The 21,101-nt window shown below is 45.7% G+C and overlaps 1 protein-coding gene and 1 long non-coding RNA gene across 3 annotated transcripts; both read right to left on the bottom strand.

Annotated features, from left to right (window-relative positions):
* Positions 1-3,222: 3,222 nt before the first annotated feature.
* LOC122934794 (gastrula zinc finger protein XlCGF57.1-like) lies at positions 3,223-14,697 on the bottom strand. Its single transcript, XM_044290496.1, has 5 exons — positions 14,673-14,697; positions 14,466-14,589; positions 14,251-14,348; positions 13,157-13,214; positions 3,223-5,230 (listed from the first exon to the last, which is right to left on the bottom strand). Exons 2-5 carry the CDS (start codon positions 14,548-14,550, stop codon positions 3,936-3,938), a joined length of 1,536 nt encoding a protein of 511 aa, XP_044146431.1. The 5' UTR covers positions 14,551-14,589; positions 14,673-14,697; the 3' UTR covers positions 3,223-3,935.
* Positions 14,698-14,784: 87 nt separating this feature from the next.
* On the bottom strand, positions 14,785-19,138 carry LOC122934843. Of its 2 annotated transcripts, none has more exons than XR_006388698.1 (3): positions 19,107-19,138; positions 14,953-15,082; positions 14,785-14,840 (listed from the first exon to the last, which is right to left on the bottom strand). It is a non-coding gene; the product is annotated as an uncharacterized LOC122934843 (long non-coding RNA). The 2 variants fall into 2 exon arrangements; XR_006388699.1 differs by lacking the exon at positions 19,107-19,138 and adding an exon at positions 19,030-19,093.
* Positions 19,139-21,101: the final 1,963 nt, after the last annotated feature.

The following is a 21,101-nucleotide window of genomic DNA, read 5'->3' as shown; positions in this document are numbered from 1 at the left end:
CACACTGTTATGGGGGCTCTGTGGATGACACACTGTTATGGGGGCTCTGTGGATGACACACTGTTGTGGGGGGGGGGATCTGTGGGTGACACACTGTTATGGGGGCTCTGTGGATGACACACTGTTATGGGGGCTCTGTGGATGACACACTGTTGTGGGGGGGGGGATCTGTGGGTGACACATATATAGCACCTTATGCTATATATGTGTCATCCACAGATCCCCCCATAACAGTGTCCCTGTGAGTGAATGATCCCCAATACACTGCGCATGCGCGAAAAAGACGACTTGGCGCAGGCGCAGTAGAGGTTAACAAAATGCAAACAAAAATAAAGGTTAACAAAATGCAAATATCTCGACCTCTTCAGCACCTCTGTGACGTTTACTTGACAGTATTATGTCTATATCGTGGAAAATAGTTTTAAGGAAATGAAATAAAGATTTAAAATGTTATATTAGTCAGCACTTCAAGCTAGACGTAATGTAAAACTATCTCCCACGATATAGACATAATACTGTCAAGTAAACGGAACACCGGCATCTGGTGTTGTAATGGCAGCGGGGCCCGGGGTCACTGTATTCTATTACACCGGGCCCCGCTCACTGTAAACTAATATTCATATGTGAACAACCTGAAATCCTCTGCGATCCTTTCCCTCTCTGTACTCACAAACTCAGTAGCAGGCCGGGCGGCAGCGCAACTCACTGACGTCACGCGCCTGCTCCTCCCACTTTATGAATGAAGCAGGCGGAGCAGGCGCGTGACGTCAGTGAGTTGCGCTGCCGCCCGGCCTTCCTGCTACTGAGTTTTAGAGATGGGAGGTTCGGATCTTTTTCATGAATCGAATCTTCGGTTCACTTGCTGAGTCGGCTCTCAAGTGAACTGAAGGTCTGGAGGGACTCGCTCCTGGCAAACACAGCTCTGCTGCAGTGGAGCAGACTGATGTAATTACACTGTATAGTTATTGCAGGGATTTAGATAATGGTCTAAGAGTTTATTAGTTAAAAGAATCAAAAGAGTCAGAGACTCATTTGATTCTTTGAGTTAAAATAATCCTGTCACCGAGTCCCTGCCAGGCTTCCTGCTCTGCTACATTGCTGCAAGCACCCTGTACACACACAGCTCTGCTACATTGCTGCAAGCACCCTGTACACACACAGCTCTGCTACATTGCTGCAAGCACCCTGTACACACACAGCTCTGCTACATTGCTGCAAGCACCCTGTACACACACACAGCTCTGCTACATTGCTGCAAGCACCCTGTACACACACAGCTCTGCTACATTGCTGCAAGCACCCTCTACACACACAGCTCTACTACATTGCTGCAAGCACCCTGTACACACACAGCTCTGCTACATTGCTGCAAGCACCCTGTACACACACAGCTCTGCTACATTGCTGCAAGCACCCTGTATACACACACACAAGTCTTCTACATTGCTGCAAGCACCCTGTACACACACAGCTCTGCTACATTGCTGCAAGCACCCTGTACACACACACAGCTCTGCTACATTGCTGCAAGCACCCTGTACACACACACAGCTCTGCTACATTGCTGCAAGCACCCTGTACACACACACAGCTCTGCTACATGCAATACTATGCCACGCCCCCCCCCCCCCACTCTGACTCATTTTATTATTTTAACTAATAAACTCTCAGACAATTCTCTGAGTCCCTGCGACTCCCCTGTGCTGTGAGTCAGTGCTGGACTGCTGGCTGCCTCTGATTGGTTGGACGGCGGGGCGGGGCGGGGCTAGCTTCCACTGTCGGCTCCTATTACACTGCCTGCTGCTGTCTCTATGCTACTGAGTACAGAGAGGGAGAGGGAGAGGATCGCAGAGGATTTCAAGTTGTTCACATAGGAATATTACTATTACAGTGAGCGGGGCCCGGTGTTATGTTATTCTGGGGCGGGCCCCCATCCCATCCCGGCCGGGCCCTCGGACCATGTCCGAAGTGCCAGACCGGTCAGTCCGCCCCTGTGTACAAGTGGTTATGACTCCAGCTGATGTGACGGTCGCCTATTATGGACACTAGTGTTGAGCGAATCGAAGTGAAACAAATTGACTTCGATCTGAATTTCAGGAAAAATTTGATTTGCCACGAAGCTGAATTTCCTCGAGCTGTGTGGTAATGAATCAATTCTTCCTGAATTGGTGGTAAGAAAAAAAAAAACATACTCACCTCATCCATTTGCTCTCGGAGAGGCCGTCGAGGCCATGTTGATTGAAGAAACTGCACAAAAATCTTGCATGTGGTGACGTGACATCACCATGTCAGTGTGCTGGCCAGCATCATGACATGGTGACATTATGACGTCACCACATGCAGGATGCATGGCTTCTTCAATCAAGATGGCCGTGCATCATCACTTCGCTCATCTCTAATGATAGCCACGATGACACCATCTTTAGCAGCAATTGTCACATTAGAAGTAGGTTCAGTTCAGATCCACACACAGCAGCTGCATTTCCTTTAGTCCAGATTTAATGGGTCGCATATCGGCCAAAGAGTTCTTTTTTACTTATCATGTTTAAGGGGCCAAGTTAATAAAACCCCTTTCTCCTTCATGTCTATTATTTAGTATTCTATTCTGTCCTGTACTCCTGACCAGTAAGATCACAGCTTTGCTTCACTATTTCCATAATGATGATGATGATAATTTTTTATTTCTTATTAGCGTCACCATATTCCGCAGCACTTTACAATTCAGAGAGTTCATGTACAAATCAAAAGACATTGCAAAATTACAGGGTGATAAACAACTGAAACAGTAGGTGCGAGGGCCCTGTTCTCAAGAGCTTACAATCTATGACAGAATGGGGGTGACAATAAAAAGTAAATGTGAATAAATTCCAACGGGGTGCCCCTTGGCTCCGCTCCTCAATCAGCTTTGATCGCAGCGGACAGGGAGTTAAACAGTGATGGGTTTTGGTCAAGCATGATGATACTTGTCACAATAGTTTACTGCAGGTATTTTGAGTATTTCTCTGTACCCTACTAAATGACACCGATCCTCAAGGGTTTGCACATCAGAAGACATCATTAGGCAGCAGATCTTAGTCAACTTTCACACTAGCGTTTTTACTGGATCCAGTAGGGTTCAGCAAAAATGCTTCCCTTACTGATAATACAACCGTCTGAACGGATCCGGTTGTATTATCTGTAACATACCCAAGACGGATCCGTCATGAACTCCATTGAAAGTCAATGGGGGACAGATCCGTTTTCTATTGAGTCAGAGAAAATGGATCTGTCTCCATTCACATGCATTGTGGGTCATGCCGGATCCATTGTGCTCCGCATTCCGTGATTGAAAGAAAACCACAGCTTGCTGCGGTTTGCTCTCTGGTATGGGAATGCAACCAAATGGAACGCATTTTGGAGCATTCCGTTCTGTTCAGTAACGTTTTGTTCCCATAGATAATGAATGGGGACAAAACTGAAGCGTTTTTCTCCGGTATTGAGGCTCTATGACGGATCTCAATACCAGAAAATGTAAACACTAGTGTGAAAGTAGCCTTACAATGAAGCTCCACATCTGTCACATTTCCTACCATCTAAACATGTTTAGTAAGTCTTGATTTCTAAGTAAATGTTTTCCCACATTCTTAACAAGAAAATAGTTCCTCCCCTGTGTGAATTCTCAGATGTTCTATAAGAACTGATTTCAGAATAAAACACTTCCCACATGCAAAACATATAAATGGCTTCTCCCCGCTGTGAGTTCTCTGATGTCTAACAAGACAAGATTTCAGACTAAAGTACCTCCTACAAGACGTGCTCTTGGATGCTGAAAAAAACCTTATTGCTGGGTAACCCCCCCCCCCCCCCCACTTTCTGAACATGAAAATGGTTACTCCCCTAATTCGGATTTTAGATGGCTCAAAAGATGCGATTTCTGACTAAAACATTTCCCACATTCAGGACATGGAAATGTCAGGACATGGAAATGGCTTCTCCCCAGTGTGAGCTTTCTGATGTCTATGAAGATCCGATTTCTGACTAAAACATTTCTCACATTCAGAACATGGAAATGGCTTCTCTTCTTCGTGACTTCTCTGATGATAAAGGAGAGATGATTTCCGGTTAAAAGATTTCCCACATTCTGAACATGAAAATGGCTTTTCTCCTGTGTGAATTCTCTGATGTACAACTAGAAAGAATTTTGTGGTAAAACATTTCCCACATTCTAAACATAAATATGGCTTCTCCCCTAAGTGGCTTCTCATATGGCTTGCAAGATTTGACTTAAGACTAAAACATTTCCCACATTCTGAACATGAAAATGGCATCTCTCCTGTGTGAATTCTTAGATGATCTATAAGCAATGATTTCACACCAAAATTCTTCCCACATTCAGGACACATAAATGACTTTTCCCCTGTGTGAGTTCTCAGATGTATACCAAGATGCGACCTCTGACTAAAACACTTGCCACATTCGAGACATGAATATGGCTTCTCCCCTGTGTGAGTTCTCTGATGCTGGATAAAACCTGACTGACGTGTAAAAGATTTCCCACATTCTGAACATGAAAATGGTTTCTCTCCTGTGTGAGCTTTCTGATGTCTATGAAGATCTGATTTTTGACTAAAACACTTCCCACATTCTGGACATGAAAACGGCTTCTCGCCTGTGTGACTTTTCTGATGTCTATAAAGACCAGATTTTTGGCTAAAACATTTCCCACAATCTGAACATGAAAATGGTTTCTCTCCTGTGTGAGCTTTCTGATGTCTAAGAAGACTAGATTTTTGGCTGAAACATTTCCCACATTCTGGACATGAAAACGGCTTATCCTCTGTGTGATTTCTCTGATGCCTCTCGAGAGAACCTTTCCACATAAAGCATTTCCCACAGTCTGAACATGAATATGGCTTCTCTCCTGTGTGACTTCTCTGATGTCCAACTAGGATTAATTTGCTGGAAAAAGATTTTCCACATTCTGAGCATGAAAAAGAACTGGATTCCTTTTTTAGCTGTTTCTCACGTAAAAATGTTTTCCCACGTTTCTGTTTTGTTCTTGTTTTACCAAACAGAGATTGATTAGTTGAAGGTTTCTTGTGACCAGTGGTATTAGTGTATACATCTCCGCTGTAAAGGACTGAGGGTACATTAAGAGTTATTGAATTATCTTGTGTGGTATTGTTATATTCTGCTTCATGATAGGAAGATAAATGGAGATGTCCATGGGAGTCAGTCATCCAGTCTTCACCTGGAAGTTGAAACAAAATTTTCATATTTCCCAAAGCAGATATTTTTTTATTAACCAATCAAGCTTTATTAAGACAATAACAACCCAGGAAACAAAGTAAATACTGTAGGACATTTGCAAAAACATTTTTGCAGGATGACTTTACCGCTTCTTTGGTATCATGTTGAGGTACAACATTCTTTTTAATCCGTTGGGATGAACAAAAACAGCGATTTTTGCATTATTTTTATATTTTATGGTGTTCACTGTTTGAGCAAATAATGTGTTCATTTAATAGTTCAAGTTCTTACAGATGAGACACAACCAATTATGTGTACTTTTTTATTTCTACTTTTTGACATAAATAATTTTTAAAGGGCAAAATGGTTTTTTGTTTTTTATTTTTGCAAATATTTATTTTTTATATAATTTTATTTAGTCCCACAAGGCACTTGAACTTTTAATAGACTGAACTCTGGTAAAATACACTGCAATACTTCTGTATTTCTGTGAATTATACCTGTTAGTTTCACACTGACAGCCTATTAGACCCTGCCTCTGTACATAGAAGGCCTGGAGGCCATTGCTAGGCCTCCAGCTGCCATACCAACCAATCAACGTGCCATAAGTGTGATTGGGAGGGGGTTGGTAGCTCTGATCTTGGCAGTTGCAAGGGGAACCCAGCTGTATGTTACAGACAGCTCCCACTGGTGTGCCCACACCGTGCCCATTACATAACTGCATGCCACTTTGTATTCAGTTAATGCATGGAAATACAGTTACATTTGTTATATGTCTGTTCATTATTTGCCATTGTATACTGTGTGGGCTGGTTGTTGGATATCATGGTTGTGTAACTAGGGCCATGTATTGGTGCGGTAGTGCACTGCTGCCTCTGTTTTGTGTACTGTCGCGGTTTAGTTGTGGGTGTGAATAGCTCTATTGTGATGTGTCTCTCCAATCTGGTTCTGAAGGGGTTAATTCCCCAGTCTGTCGGAATCTGCACCTGTTGTCCATGTGCTCATTAGTTCTGCTATTTAGTTCCAAAGTTCTGTCTTTTTGTGAATTCTGTCTGTTGTGTGGCCAGACCCCGGATGTGTAACAGTATTTGCGTCTGCCTTTTCCTGCCTAGTGTGCCTGGGTTCCAGAAATCAATTCCATGCCGGCTTGCTATTCTGGTATTTTGGGGTTCCAGACGTTACTGTCATGTCTGCAGTGGTCCTTCCAGTTGTTACTGGTTGGACAGCTCCCCGTATGTCTGGGATCCAGGTCTGAACAAGTTTCTAGTCGATGTCTTTGTATGTCCGGGTTCCAGAAGTCTTGATCAGAGATCTGAACAAGTTCTAAGTTTGTTTCTCTGTTTGCCCTGTCCTCTAGGTCAGCTGCCTTCTGTCTGGATTCCACTCTTGTAGTGTTTTCCAGTTTTAGGCACAGTGGTCCCACAAGATCCGTACCAACATTGTTTCATGGAAAAAGGTTAATGCGTATCTGTGAATTTCATCACTATACCTAGATATCTATGGAGACTGAACAACATGAAGCCTTACATATTCTGTTTTGTCTGCACAGAGACACGGGGGGGGGGGGGGGGAAGCCCAGGCTCCTGGTCAGTGCAGGTCCCAGTGGCAGTATCCTACTGATCATACATTTGTAGCATATTCTATGGAGACTGATGTATACTTTTGAAGGTGGGTTATCTAAGTGTCTCCTGACATGTCTGTATGCCCCATGTAACAACAACTCTGAAGCATCCATTCTTATGACTATGTTGTGCCATTCCTCTACTATTCCCACTAGAGGTTTATGAACAAATTGCCAGCAGTCTACGATAAAGTGACCGCTGGGTGTTGCCTGTTCGAGGTGTATCCCTGCACAGTCTGACACTATCCTATCACTGCTGACAGTAGCAGACTGTGCAGGGACACACCCCTAACTGGTAACACCCAGTAGGAATAATAGTGGAATGGTGCAACACAGAGTCATCAGTAAAGATGAAGTGTTATTACATAAGTAAAGGAAGTAGTTACTAAGACATGTCAGGACAGGTGACGTGTCCTCTTTAAATACAGATTGTGTTGCAGACTATTCCGCAAATTTCACCCCATGCATTGCAAATGGTGAAATCCGCAGGGAAAATCTGCCACAATGTTGCATATAAACCTACAAAAACCTCTCTGTCTATTGCTGACAGTACCGTAGTGCACAATTTTGCACATTAATGAACATGTCGTGGATGTGAAAATGCAGCATGCTCCGATTTTGCCTGTAGATTTGTTCCGCTCTGTTGGATGGGGTGGTCTAAAGCCACATGTAGCACCTGCAAAACTGCACTGGGTTGTGGTAAAGCTGCACGTTGTAGTAGTTGCTGGCTGCAGCATAGAGACACATTGTCCAACCACGGCCAGGATCTGTGCCAATTTACTAGTCGTTGTAGGGAAGAAATCATCCGTAGTGGGAAAACTCCCCAAAAAAGTGTCTTGTTGCTTACAGGAAGAGTTAAGGTTTTTATTTTATAATCTGCACTGCAGAGGAAATGACAGCTAAACTCTGGTTGATATGGGAAACAATGGGGCACGCTCCCAGGACTGGAACTGCTTCCTCTAGCGGTGATCGGGGGCCGTTCATAACCTGTGGCAACCCCGGACCTCCTGAATGATCCGAGGCTGCCGCAGCTCTGTTCCTATGGCAAGGCTCCATACAGACATAGCAAAATTCTCATAGACTTCAAAGGAAAAGCGTTGGAGTCTATGACCGAAACAATCTGATTACCGCGGGTTCAAGTTCCCTAGGGGAACTTTTAAAAAGCGCTAAAAAAAAAGTTGTTAAAAATATATATAGAAAACAGAAATTCAAATCATCCCCCTTTCCCCCAAATTTAACTTAAAAATAAACATTATAGGTAGAGATGAGCGAATTTCAGGTTATTAAATTCGTTCACGTGTCGTTTGGTGGTAAAAGGTGAATTGCGTTATGGATTCCGTTACCAGAGACCATAACGCAATTCTATGACGGAATGACTTTAGAGGCATTCCGTTATTCATTACGTCATAATAGAAGTCTATGACCTGCATAACGGATCCGTCCCATTATCCGTTATGCAGGAGAGGACTCAGGATCAGGAGAGGACTCCCCTGCTAACGGAAATGGGACGGATCCGTTTTGCAGCCCATAGACTTCTATTATGACGGAATGATTAACGGAATGCCTCTAAAGGCATTCCATTATGCATTCCGTCATAGAATTGCGTTATGGTCCGTGGTAATGGAATCCATAACGCAATTCACCTTTTACCAGTAAACAAAGCGTGAACGAATTTCAAAATATAAACAATTCGCTCATCTCTAATTATAGGCATCGCCGCATCCAAAAATGCCCCAACTATTAAAATATTTATCCCATATGGCAAATTGTGTGCTGGAAAAAAATAATCAAAATAGCCAATTCACTGTTTCTCATCATATGTCTGTTTCCACCTTTTGGGGTTGGGGCTGAAGTTATTTAGGCTGTGTAGTCTGGAGTCTGAATAATAATGTACCAGTGTTATGAGAAGACACGTCATAGGGAGCATTATGCGCCTTTGTGTGGTAAAACCAAACCGTGCCCTTCATTCTCCAGGACATTAGAATTGTGGCGATACCCATTTTGTGGTGTGTATGACCTTTAAAGGGAGTCTGTCACCACTATATGGCCATATACAGCACTTATGTAGCACACCTATACATGATTCTAACGGTACCTTTTGTTATTTTCTTTAGACATCCAGAAGCAGGAAAAACTATGTTTATTTCATATGCAAATGAGCCCTCGCAAGTGCCCAGGGGCGGCGTTCAGTGTGTAGGTGCCCAGGCTGCTCTGCCTTTTTAACCGTTACTCCTCCCCCAGCCTCTTCCTTTGCCCGTCCTCCTATTCCCTTGCATCATCCCTAGGTCCGGCTGAGATCCCGCGCCTGCGCACTGCTTCGCCGGGCCGGGGCATGCACACTGCAATGCCCATTTTGGGTACGGCATCAATTCAACTAGTGCGCCTGCGCCAGCCGGCGAAGCAGTGCGCAGGCGCGGGATCTCAGCCCGCCCTCCTATTCCCTTGCATCATCCCTAGGTCCGGCTGAGATCCCGCGCCTGCGCACTGCTTCGCCGGCTGGCGCAGGCGCACTAGTTGAATTGATGCCGTACCCAAAATGGGCATTGCAGTGTGCATGCCCCGGCCCGGCGAAGCAGTGCACAGTCGCGGGATCTCAGCCGGACCTAGGGATGATACAAGGGAATAGGAGGACGGGCAAAGAAGGGGCTGGGGGAGTAGTAACTGTTAAAAAGGCAGAGCAGCCTGGGCACCTACACACTGAACACCGCCCCTGGGCACTTGCGAGTGCTCATTTGCATATAAAAAAAGTACCGTTAGCCATATAGTGGTGACAGACTCCCTTTAAAGTCATACACACCACAAAATGGGTATCGCCACAATTCTAATGACCTGGAGAATGAAGGGCACGGGTTGGTTTTACCACACAAAGGCGCATAATGCTCCCTATGACGTGTCTTCTCATAACACTGGTACATTATTATTCAGACTCCAGACTACACAGCCTAAATAACTTCAGCCCCAACCCCAAAGGTGGAAACAGACATATGATGAGAAACATTTCATGTTTCTGTAAAAGATATCTATAAAGTACATATAACAAACGCTACTTATGAGGAAACTCAGGCAGTAAGTCATGTGCAAAGTGTCTTTGAATTAATTTCTCCCAAACATCATGAACACCACAATCACACTCCACTCATTAGCCATTTCTCTTCTTGTCTGATCAGCTACAATATGGATCCCACTAAATCTGGTTCCCACTGGTGCAAATACCCAAAGACACAACATGTTCCCCATGGGTGCACATACCGCAGGTTCATAACTGAGGCCAATCGTATCATTTGACTTTTACTCAGAATCTGCATTTACTGTATTTTTCGCCCTATAAGACGCATTTTTCCCAGCATCTTATAGGGGAAATACTAATGGTACCATGGACCAGACCAGCCCACCGCATCACGTGACAAGGGTTGCCCAAGCCCTTCAGGCCGATTCAGCTCACGCCCTCACACGCTGTTACGTCCTGCACCATGCCGTAACTCGAGCATATATCGCCACCTGAAGCCTGCAAGCACACCCACGCAATAACACAAAACTTTTGCCGCCACCACCTGTCCGTTATAAGGTCGACAGGACACCCCTCAGTGTTCCACTCACAAGCAGACACACACGCACGGTAGTAAGCTTCACGGAAAAACATACAGCCTCAGACTGCACACACACTCTTCATGGTTACAAGACAAACCATCAAACTTTTAGGTTTAATGTATAAAAAATAGACAGCACTTAGTTACAAAAAATTATTACCAAGAGACATACATAAATGGCAAACAATTGTAAAATAAAAAGGAGAAAACAAAGAAAGTTCTAAGTCCTTTCCTCCCAGGAGATTTGGGCAGAGTAAATTTTATTTATTTATATATTTTTTTAAAGCCCGAGGAGCGTGCTTTCTACACCCGTGCAACAAAATCGTGGAGCGCCCCACACAAAAAACTTGCACTAGGCTACGGTCTATCGCAGGCCCTCTCCATAAGAGAAGGGCCCCCCATAAACCTATCCCAGTCTCTCCAGGTCTATGGCTCCTGCAAGGGACCGAGACAAACAGGCTACTTCCAGCCAAAGCCGGGTTCGCTCAGGCAACCCTCAGTCGAAGCCGAGGGTACACAAAGTCTGTGCTCCGGCTTCCACCTAGGCTGCCACCCAAGGTGTCGGCACGGAGCTTCAACAACAAGGCTGGGCTGTCCCCGAAGGGAGAGCCCAAGAAGTTTTGCAGGGGGGGTGCGGAACCGGGATGGCCACACCCCCCCCCCTAGACATCTAGGGGGGTGCCCATAATGGCGCCGTAACCCAAGAAATCTTAGTGTACACACAAACGTGGAAAGTGAACACACAGTTAACATAAAAAATGTAATAAAGTGAATGTGCGCGATTACGGCCCGGACATTTGGTCGGAATTATAAAAATGTCTCCTCTTTTCAAGGCTGAAGCCGAGCAAAGAGAGGTGAGTGTGCTCAAATTGTGTGAAAGTGAAGTGCGTGCAAATGTGCCGTCACTCAGTGGGATCCCACCCCCAGTGAGTTAAGGCACCTCAGGGTCACCACTCCTGGGGCACTTCTGCACCTTGGGCTTCCAAACAACTCAGCCCCTGGCTTCGATCCAGCAGAGCCCTTCGTCACCTAGCAAGGGTACCTTTAAACCCAAGCCGTACACGCTAGGGATGCTGTGTGGTTCACTGCTCTCCTCCATGCCGCACTGCAACCCTCGGGTATGCCCTGTATGGACAGGAGTTTAGAGCCCGGGAGCGAGCCAGCCGGACTGATAAGAACAGATACTACACACGATCTTAGCCATAGAGGCCGAGAAACAAGTAATAGTGCACAAACCAATTCGATTGGATCTCTCACTTTCTGACACCCAAATATCCAGGGATTGCATTTTTATACCTTTTCTCCAGGGGCAGGCCTGAGGGGGATTCTCACTCCCACCTCTGGCTCAGCCCCTCTGGGCCAAGCTACATTACCCATGCAGCCGGCCCCCTGGCCAACTAGGGAACAGGTATGAAAATATCAAAAAGATAGTTTTCCAGTTGCCTTGGTGAAGATACAGACCCCAGCCCTTCTTCATAATTCATATCTCATCGTTCTGAGTCCTAGCATATCAAACGCTACATGTCCAGGACGCTCGGAAGATGAGATCCTTATTTTAAGAAGATGAAGGCAAGTTGAGATGCCATGTCTGGTGTCCATGCGATGCACCCGTCATACCAGAGATGATAAGCTAGATTTTGGGGACATCCGATCCCTCCTGAACAAGTTATGAAGAATTACAAATTATTGTTCATTGTCTGGTTAGGAAGCCCCCTGCTAACACAAGGCGCCGGAGAGTCTGCAGCCCCCTGTCCTGAGGTGTGACCAGCAAACGGCCCATCCTCGTTAGCATCCCTGTGCTATCACCGGGGGGGGGGGCAGTTTGCGGTTTCCCAGGTCCGAGTCAAACATCTCGGCTCTCTATGCAGCCTTTAACTAATTCATAAATGGCTGCTGGCCTGGCAACACAAATACATAAATACACACTGTGTGTATATATATATATATATATAATGTGAATCACACCAGATCATGTTACACCACAACACATAACCAAAAAACATATATTATCACAGAAAACATTATAATAACTAGGAATAAGGTGGTCCTTATTCCTGACAGCTTCCATTATGAAAGCACTCATTAGTACCAGAAGCCTGGGAAGCGGTAAAGTCTCTGTACCCACCGCTTCCTGGTCCTCGGCAGCGGCAGAATGAAGAGGATTGCACTGGAGGAGAGAAGCAACGTCTGGAGCAGGAAAGGTAAGTTTTTATTTTATATGCTCTGTGGCTGGGGGCTGATATGATAGGCAATGGAGGCTGATGAGAGTCATGTGGGGCTGATTAGAGGCACAGGGCTCTTATCTGAGGTCTGTTTTGGGGTCATTCACATTGGGGTCTGAGCTGAGGTCCTATTGGGGTCTTATTAACATTGGGGGTCTGATTGGGGCTGTGAGCTGAGGTCTGATTAACATTGGGGTCTGATTGGTGGTCTGACCTGAGGTCTAATGAATTTTTTTTTCTTCTTATTGTCCTTCTCTAAAACCTAGGTGTGTCTTATGGGCCGGTGCGTCTTATAGGGCGAAAAATACGGTACCCTCCAGTCTTTTTGTGTTTGTATCTGTCCATATTGTGTCTCATTGTACCGGTGCCAACGAAGATGAAGGAAAATTATTTCACTACATAAAGTATTCACAATAATAGTAACGAGAACAATAATAAGGATGAGGAAGATTAATAAAGACATTTACAATAAAACAAGATTTATGAAAGGCTCTTACCAATCACGGACACTATAATGGGTTCCCCCAGTTCACTCGTCATTTCATCTGAAATTTCCTATAAGATTAAAGAAAAAATAAAACTATACTCCACTGATGGTTTATCTTATATTCAGGTGAAGGTCAAAATCACCTTAGAAGACCTAAACCTTTCTGTCCTAAAGGAGAAGGATCTCCTCACGTGATGATCAGACAGGATCAACATTCAGCCAAGTATTTTACACATCAACAGAAAGGTTTCTGCATGAAATGACCTGATCCTATCCTGGAGAAGACTCTGTGCTCAGCACCTCCAGTTCTTACATAGGTACATTTATTATCATTAGTAAGGAGCCTGTCATTGCTGCTGGAAACCGAACCTTATATCCACTTGCTCTTGTCCTTTGTGGTGACCTGATTCTAGATTAGGAGGTAATAATGTTTTGCAAAAGCAGGAAGATTCTGTACCTGAGAAGTGAGTCACTGATTTAATGCATGACAATATCTGCCGTACACACAGCTGCCTGGCATTGTGCTATTATTTAGTCTATGACTTAGGCTACTTTCAGAACAGCCTGCCGGATCTGTGCTACCACAAGTCCACCGTGCCGGCAGTAGTCTGCTACGGTCCCATTCACTATAATGGGGTGGGCTGGAGGGCCGGCCGCCGCACGGCAGCACGCTTCGGTTTTTGTCCAGACACCTCTTGGCACGTTTGCCGTGCTGCGGATGGACATCCAGCCCGCTCCCATTATAGTGAATGGGGCCGGAGCCGACTTCCGGCGGCACGGTGGACTTGCGGTAGCAAGGAAAAGGCTACCGCAAGTGTGAAAGTAGCCTAACATCCACACTACAGAACTTTACATTTACCCACATAAAATCTAAGTTACCAAGTCGATGTCAAAACAGGAGAACATTTACTACAATCTTTCATGGCACCAGAAACCATTTGTAGCCAACAACAAGATGCAATGGAGCCTACAGTATACTCCACTGCTGCTGGGGGAGGTCAGTAGATGGAGAGTACAGTATACTCCACTGCTGTGGAGGAGGTCAGTAGAAAGCTCCATTACATCAGTCTATGGAGGATTTGTAGAAACCTCAGCTTCACCTACCTGATGATCCAGTGAGATATTTGGTTTCTCCTCTGGACAGTCCTGGGAATACTGAGGACTGGGACATCTCTCTGGTGGATTGTTCTGACTGGATCCATCTATAGAAAATACACACAGTGACTGAATACATTGTCTATATGTGATGATCAGATGATGGGGGAATCTGACTCTCAGAACTGTTCTCTCCTCTACAGTCATTGAAGGTCTCCTCTTACCCGGTGATGTGAGGGACTGGTGATTCTCCATCATGACGTCCTTGTACAGATCCTTGTGTTCTTCTAAATACTCCCACTCCTCCATGGAGAAATAGACAGTGACATCCTGACACCTTATAGGAACCTGACAACACAAGGACACAGTCATTACCAGACCCCTCCCTTGGCGTTATTGTATAATGTCCCAGCATTCCCAGCAGCGCTCACCTCTCCGCTCAGCAGCTCAGTGATCCTGGTGGTAAGTTCTAAGATCTTCTGCTCATGTATCAGGGAATGAGGTGGAGGCTCGGTGATGGGGCTCTGGGTCCTGCTCCATCCTCCTGACACACGGGGTGTCACACACTCACCAGACGACTTCTTCACTACTGTGTAATCCTGTGTATGGGGAGACGTCGATCACTACAGAGATTCTAAGAATCCTTCACCTTTCCAGACATTTCCCTGGTTTATTACTAGAGATAAGAGTGATGTCATGTGAGACTCTCACCTCTCCAGTTATCAAGGAGATGATCTCCAGGGTGAGGTCTAATATGCTTGCAGCCAAGTGGTCTCTGTCCTTCTCCATTCTTGGTGGGTCATTGATGAAAAGGTCCATCATCTTTCAAAAGAAGAGCGTCCTGTACATGAAACAAGAATGGTCGAGAGAAAAATCAAATTTGGAAGTGTCTCAATAATTGGAAATGATAAAGGACTACCAGAGCAGGCCGCCCCTGCTCTATAGTAAATACAGTGTTACAGAGGGTACACATTGCAGTGCACCACATACAGCAGCCAGATCTCATCTTTCGAGGCCCCAATATGAGGATTGGTTATTACAACAAGACTGATGTTATAACTATACAATCTCTTTTAGGGCCAAAAAATGGCTCACATACAATGCTAATGAGCTGGAGCATTGTCCTGAGACAGGATGATTCCAGTGGTGTCAAACCCTGGGCTCATTTTATTCTGACTTGCTTTGATATGCTTTAGTCTTGGAGAATTCTGAGTTTTCCAGGGCATTGACTGACGTTTGGTCTAAGGATTGTGCAGAAAGATCTAAGTTTACAGTGGTGCAGTATAATGTTAGTAGCACTACAGGGGTGCATTATAATACTGGTGGCACTACAGGGAACATTGAACCTACTGGTGGCACCACAGGGGGCATTAAACCTACTAGAGGCACTACAGGGGTGCATTATAATGTTAGTAGCACTACAGGGGGCATTATAATACTGGTGGCACTACAGGGGACATTAAACCTACTAGAGGCACTACAGGGGTGCATTATAATACTGGTGGCACTACAGGGAACATTGACCCTACTGGAGGCACTACAGTTACTACGATTGTGTCATTTTAATTTTTCTTCTGGTCCACTGAAGTGATGCTTAGAAGACCGAGGTTTCTGGGGGTGCATTTACACTGGCTATGATGATAAATGGAGGGTATCCCCAAAATATTGGCAGTTTGGGGATACCCCTGTATATTTAAAGAGTTATCTGGGTCTACATTTTTCTTTTTCCGTTTGCTTCTCCTGCCAGGCCCTACAACTTACTAATGTGGTTGCACAATTTTTTCGGTCTCACTCCGGAGATCGGGAGAGTGGTCATGTGACTGCGCTCTCTGTGGAGAAGTCATTATATGGTGGTTGCTTTTTTAGGAGGATAAAAAGAGAAGTATTTTTTTTGGTAACTGTAATAAAATAATTATGTCACGAAATAAATGAGAATAATCACAAACCATCCATTATAGAAAGAGAACAATTATAATAATGGAAGTTCTGTCACCACCAAATGACGGAAATGGACGCCACCTGACAGACCGCATTAACTGTAGTAGGATCTGGTTTCCATTAGAAAACCCAGCATTTTACCAGACAAGCATTCTGCTCCGTTCTGTATTTTTTTACGGAACCTTCTGATAGATCCTCCAATACAGATGTGGGTGAAACCCAACATGGACTACTGTGCATGTAATCATCCCCCTTTCAGTCAGATTGTTCTCCTCTTATTCTCTGAAGGAGTGAGAAGATGAGCGTTTTCCCATCTAGTCCCCCCTCTGTGCCTCGTTAGTCCATTTTATTGACGCCACGACTCAGACGTTCACCAATGTCCGGATCACAGCGTCAGAAAAGTTGCACCAAATGCACAGAAACCAGTATAGTCTCCATGTTACACTGTCCTTCTGGATATTTAGCGTAAACATTTGGTCTGCTTCTCTAGTGACCATTACACACTGCAGTAATAGCGACTATCCCTAGAGAGGAAGATCTTATACATGTCTGACACAGAAAACAATTGTCTTATATTAGTTTTACAGGACAAACCAGTAAGACAAACCAGAGCAAACTGGGCTCCTGCACAGGGCTGCATGGTTCAGGGGCAGTACGGGAATTGGTGGAGGAGATGGATTTTTTTTCTGGCTTTGTGGTTATTTGCATCTTCATAAGAGCTCATTCATAGCACTGTGCACATGAGGCCTGGGGCAACATTTTATATTAAAAATCTATATAAAAAAAAAATTACTTTTATGTAAAAAAATAAAAAAAAAAAAGCACTAAACTCATAACTGTGATGAAACCATTGGTGTCAAATAACACGCCATGTTAAGGCATGCCCCCAAATCCATGCCCCTTTTTACCTATGTAAACTTGGCTGGTATTTCTTTGTTGGGAGAGGTGGCAACCCTACTAACAGACATGCTCTATGACCGGTGCTGCCCCCTGCTGGCTGGACCTGCTCTATATCACCTATAGAACCGCTCCATTCTAATAAACCCAGAACCAAGTCCAATAACTGACCTGCAGATCTCACCTCCTGGGGCTGCAGGACCTGCGATGATGTCACACTGGTCACATGTCAGGAAGTGCTAAACAGGGACAACCCTCCACTGCTTTACTCCTCCCATGATCACATGACCATGACATCTTCAAAGGTCCTAAAGTCCCCCTCTCTCACGCAGAGCACTCCCAATGGTTCCCCCTCTCTCACGCAGAGCACTCCCAATGGTTCCCCCTCTCTCGCACAGACTGTTCCCCATGGTTCCCCCTCTCTCACACAGGCCTCTCCCCATGGTTCCCCCTCTCTCACACAGACCGCTCCCCATGGTTTCTCCTCTCTCACACAGACCTCTTCCCATGGTCCCCCTCTCTCACACAGACCCCTCCCCATTGTTCCCCCTCTCTCACACAGACCTCTCCCCATGGTTCCCCCTCTCTCTCTCACACAGACCGCTCCCCATGGTTCCCCCTCTCTCACACAGACCGCTCACCATGGTCCCCCCTCTCTCTCACACAGACCTCTTCCCATGGTTCCCCCTCTCTCACACACACCTCTCCCCATGATTCCCCCCTCTCACACAGACCTCTCCCCATGGTTCCCCCTCTCTCACACAGACCGCTCCCCATGGTTCCCCCTCACTCACACAGACCCCTCCCCATGGTTCCCCCTCTCTCACACAGACCTCTCCCCATGGTTCCCCCTCTCTCACACAGACCGCTCCCCATGGTTCCCCCTCTCTCACACAGACCGCTCCCCATGGTTTCCCCTCTCTCACACACCGCTCCCCATGGTTCCCCCTCTCTCTCACACAGACCTCTCCCCATGGTTCCCCCTCTCTCACACAGACCGCTCCCCATTATTCCCCCTCTCTCACACAGACCGCTCCCTATGGTTCCCCCTCTCTCACACAGACCTCTCCCCATGGTTCCCCCTCTCTCACACAGACCGCTCCCCATGGTTCCCCCTCTCTCACACAGACCGCTCCCCATGGTTCCCCCTCTCTCACACAGACCTCTCCCCATGGTTCCCCCTCTCTCACACACACCGCTCCCCATGGTTCCCCCTCTCTCACACACACCGCTCCCCATGGTTCCCCCTCTCTCACACAGACCGCTCCCCATGGTTCCCCCTCTCTCACACAGACCACTCCCCATGGTTTCCCCTCTCTCACACACCGCTCCCCATGGTTCCCCCTCTCTCTCACACAGACCTCTCCCCATGGTTCCCCCTCTCTCACACAGACCGCTCCCCATGATTCCCCCCCTCTCACACAGACCTCTCCCCATGGTTCCCCCTCTTTCACACAGACCGCTCCCCATGGTTCCCCCTCACTCACACAGACCCTCCCCATGGTTCCCCCTCTCTCACACAGACCTCTCCCCATGGTTCCCCCTCTCTTACACAGACCGCTCCCCATGGTTCCCCCTCACTCACACAGACCCCTCCCCATGGTTCCCCCTCTCTCACACAGACCTCTCCCCATGGTTTCCCCTCTCTCACACACACCGCTCCCCATGGTTCCCCCTCTCTCACACAGACCGCTCCCCATGGTTCCCCCTCTCTCACACAACCGCTCCCCATGGTTCCCCTCTCTCTCTCACACACCGCTCCCCATGGTTCCCCCTCTCTTGCACAGACCTCATGTTCTCGGTCGCCTCATTACTTTCCACCAGGGTTAGTTCACAGCAGTATTATCTTCCTGCATTTTCTTTCCCTTATATAGAGCTGTATTAGGAGTACGCCCCTCCACTCTTCAGTAGCATATATATATATATGGTCCCCGCACTATATATGAAGGTTACCGTGCAGAGCAGATCGGTCTCTCTAATGTTTATAAGAACGTGTTCATATAATCCAGACAGCCCTGAATGATACTCACACCAGCACAGCCTGACTCCTCCCACACATGTGACTGATCACATGATCATGACATCACCAAAGGTCCTTTAGCCTACTAGAATTTAGCATCTACTGTATCCTGGGAGACCCCGCCCCTTCCTGTGACATCATGGTAAAGTCTATAGTGAATTTCAGGGGTGGCCAACCTTACAGACACAAAGAACCAGTAAAAAAACTAAAAAAAAACGTATGACTGCCAGGAGCCACAAGCTAGACATTTACACAAATATGCGTGCACACGATAGTATTACTGCAATTGAGTTTTCAAGCATTTTCTACCTGTAATGTAGACAACTTTGGTGAGACTTCTGGCAATCTTTGTTTTTCACAATGTGTTTCAAATCTGACTTGTATTCAGTTGTTGCTACTCAAAGCAATTCTGTCAGTAAGAACAGGAGCGATGCTTTGACTTCAAACGCTTCCGGATGGAAAAAAACAGATTCACAAACATAGGTTGAGCCAAACATAGAAGCTTCAGTGCAGCTCGTTTTACATTGGGATACTTCTCCATAGGCACGGTTTTCCAAAACTCCAGGGTTCCCTCACTCATAATTGACCTGAGTCGGTCATCTTCCAAAAGTTCAATCATCTCAATTTGAGTTGTTGCTTCATCTGTGTCACCAGCGGTGGAGTTTCAAACAATCTGAATCGGCAGCAAAAGGGTTAACGAGGACTGTAATTTGTGGCCTCTTCAGTTGTAGATTGTGGAATCTGTCCTCAAAGGTCTGTTGTAGGTTCTCAAGAAGTTCTGCGTAGTAAGAAGTTCTCCTTTTTAGGATCTCAGCAGCTTGGGCCACAGAGGAGAAATGTGTTAGTTCTTTCTCAGATGAGTTTTAAAAAGCTTGAGCTGGTTAACAAATGCAAAAACTGTTTGCACTAGATCGGGCAGCATCTTGGTCCGTGGTAGCGGAATCCATAACGCGATTCTTCGATAACCCGAACCCGAACTTTAGACCCTGAACTTAAAACACAAGTTCGCTCAACACTATTGTACAGTTGTCTGATACAGACTGTACAAAAATTGCCAACTGAGGCTTGTCTTGTATATCAGTAGACTCATCCAGTGCAATTCTGAAATACTGCCATTTCTCAAGGTCAGAGTACAAGTGTGTGTTCAACTGCACTGTTAAAGTCCGATATTCTGTGTTCGACTGTATGTCGTGACAATTGGAGGTCTAATACCATTCGTTTCAAACGTTCATCTTCTGGAGACAAGATTGCAATGGCGTCACTAAGACAACTTTTCACAAATTCCCCTTCATTGTATGTTTTTTCTGGCGCGAGCGATATTCCATGCCAGTTGATAGGATGCAAGAGTGACAGTTTCTGAATGTTTTGAAAGTTTCTCAAAGTACTGAGTCTGTTGTTCTCAGTGGCGTTTCAATGCATTTAGCTTGTGTTTGCGAAGTTCGGCACCTGTCGGAAAGCCGTGGTCCATTTTAGTTGTGAGGCAAAGTGGTGCTGAAGATTTGAAGCTTTAAAATGTGCATATCAAACTGAATGGCTTCCCTTTCCTCTCAATGAAAAAATACAAATCCTTCCACTCCGGTAGAAATGTTCTGTGTTCATCTTCATATTTACGCTTAGCTTTATGTTTCCCAGACACTGCCATGTTTAGCAGACGTGTGGTGACGTTGCAGCGTTCTCCTTGCTAAGGGGTGGGGGCTGGCTTTGATTTTGTTTGGATTCCTAGTTTTGTTTGGTTTCCTCCAATTATTTTTCGTCCTATGTAAGACACTACCTAGGTTTTAGAGGAGAAAACCCGAATCTTCATCAGACCTAAGATAAGACTCTCAATCCTCATCAGACCTCAAAATCAGACCATCAGACCTCCAAAATAAGACCCGTAATGCTCAGATGAGACATCACAAATCAGACACCCCCATGCTCAGATCACCCACAATGCTCAGACAACCCCCCATGCTCTGATAATCTGACACGGGGGGAGATGTGAGCATGCAGTGTCTGATTTGTG

The sequence above is a fragment of the Bufo gargarizans genome, chromosome 4, assembly GCF_014858855.1.
Source record: "Bufo gargarizans isolate SCDJY-AF-19 chromosome 4, ASM1485885v1, whole genome shotgun sequence".
NCBI classification, from domain to species: domain Eukaryota; kingdom Metazoa; phylum Chordata; class Amphibia; order Anura; family Bufonidae; genus Bufo; species Bufo gargarizans.
Note: the sequence above shows the minus strand (reverse complement) of the source record. Positions and strands in the feature narration are given on the sequence as shown.

What these genes read in the sequence shown, in the direction of transcription:
- LOC122934794 (XM_044290496.1), bottom strand. Translation starts at nt 14,550, where the DNA reads ATGGAGGAGTGGGAGTATTTAGAAGAACACAAGGATCTGTACAAGGAC. An exon ending in CCAGTCCCTCACATCACCGG is followed by an intron (nt 14,349 to 14,465) that starts GTAAGAGGAGAC and finishes TATTTTCTATAG; the next exon opens with ATGGATCCAGTCAGAACAAT. An exon ending in CATTATAGTGTCCGTGATTG is followed by an intron (nt 5,231 to 13,156) that starts GTAAGAGCCTTT and finishes TTCAACTTCCAG; the next exon opens with GTGAAGACTGGATGACTGAC.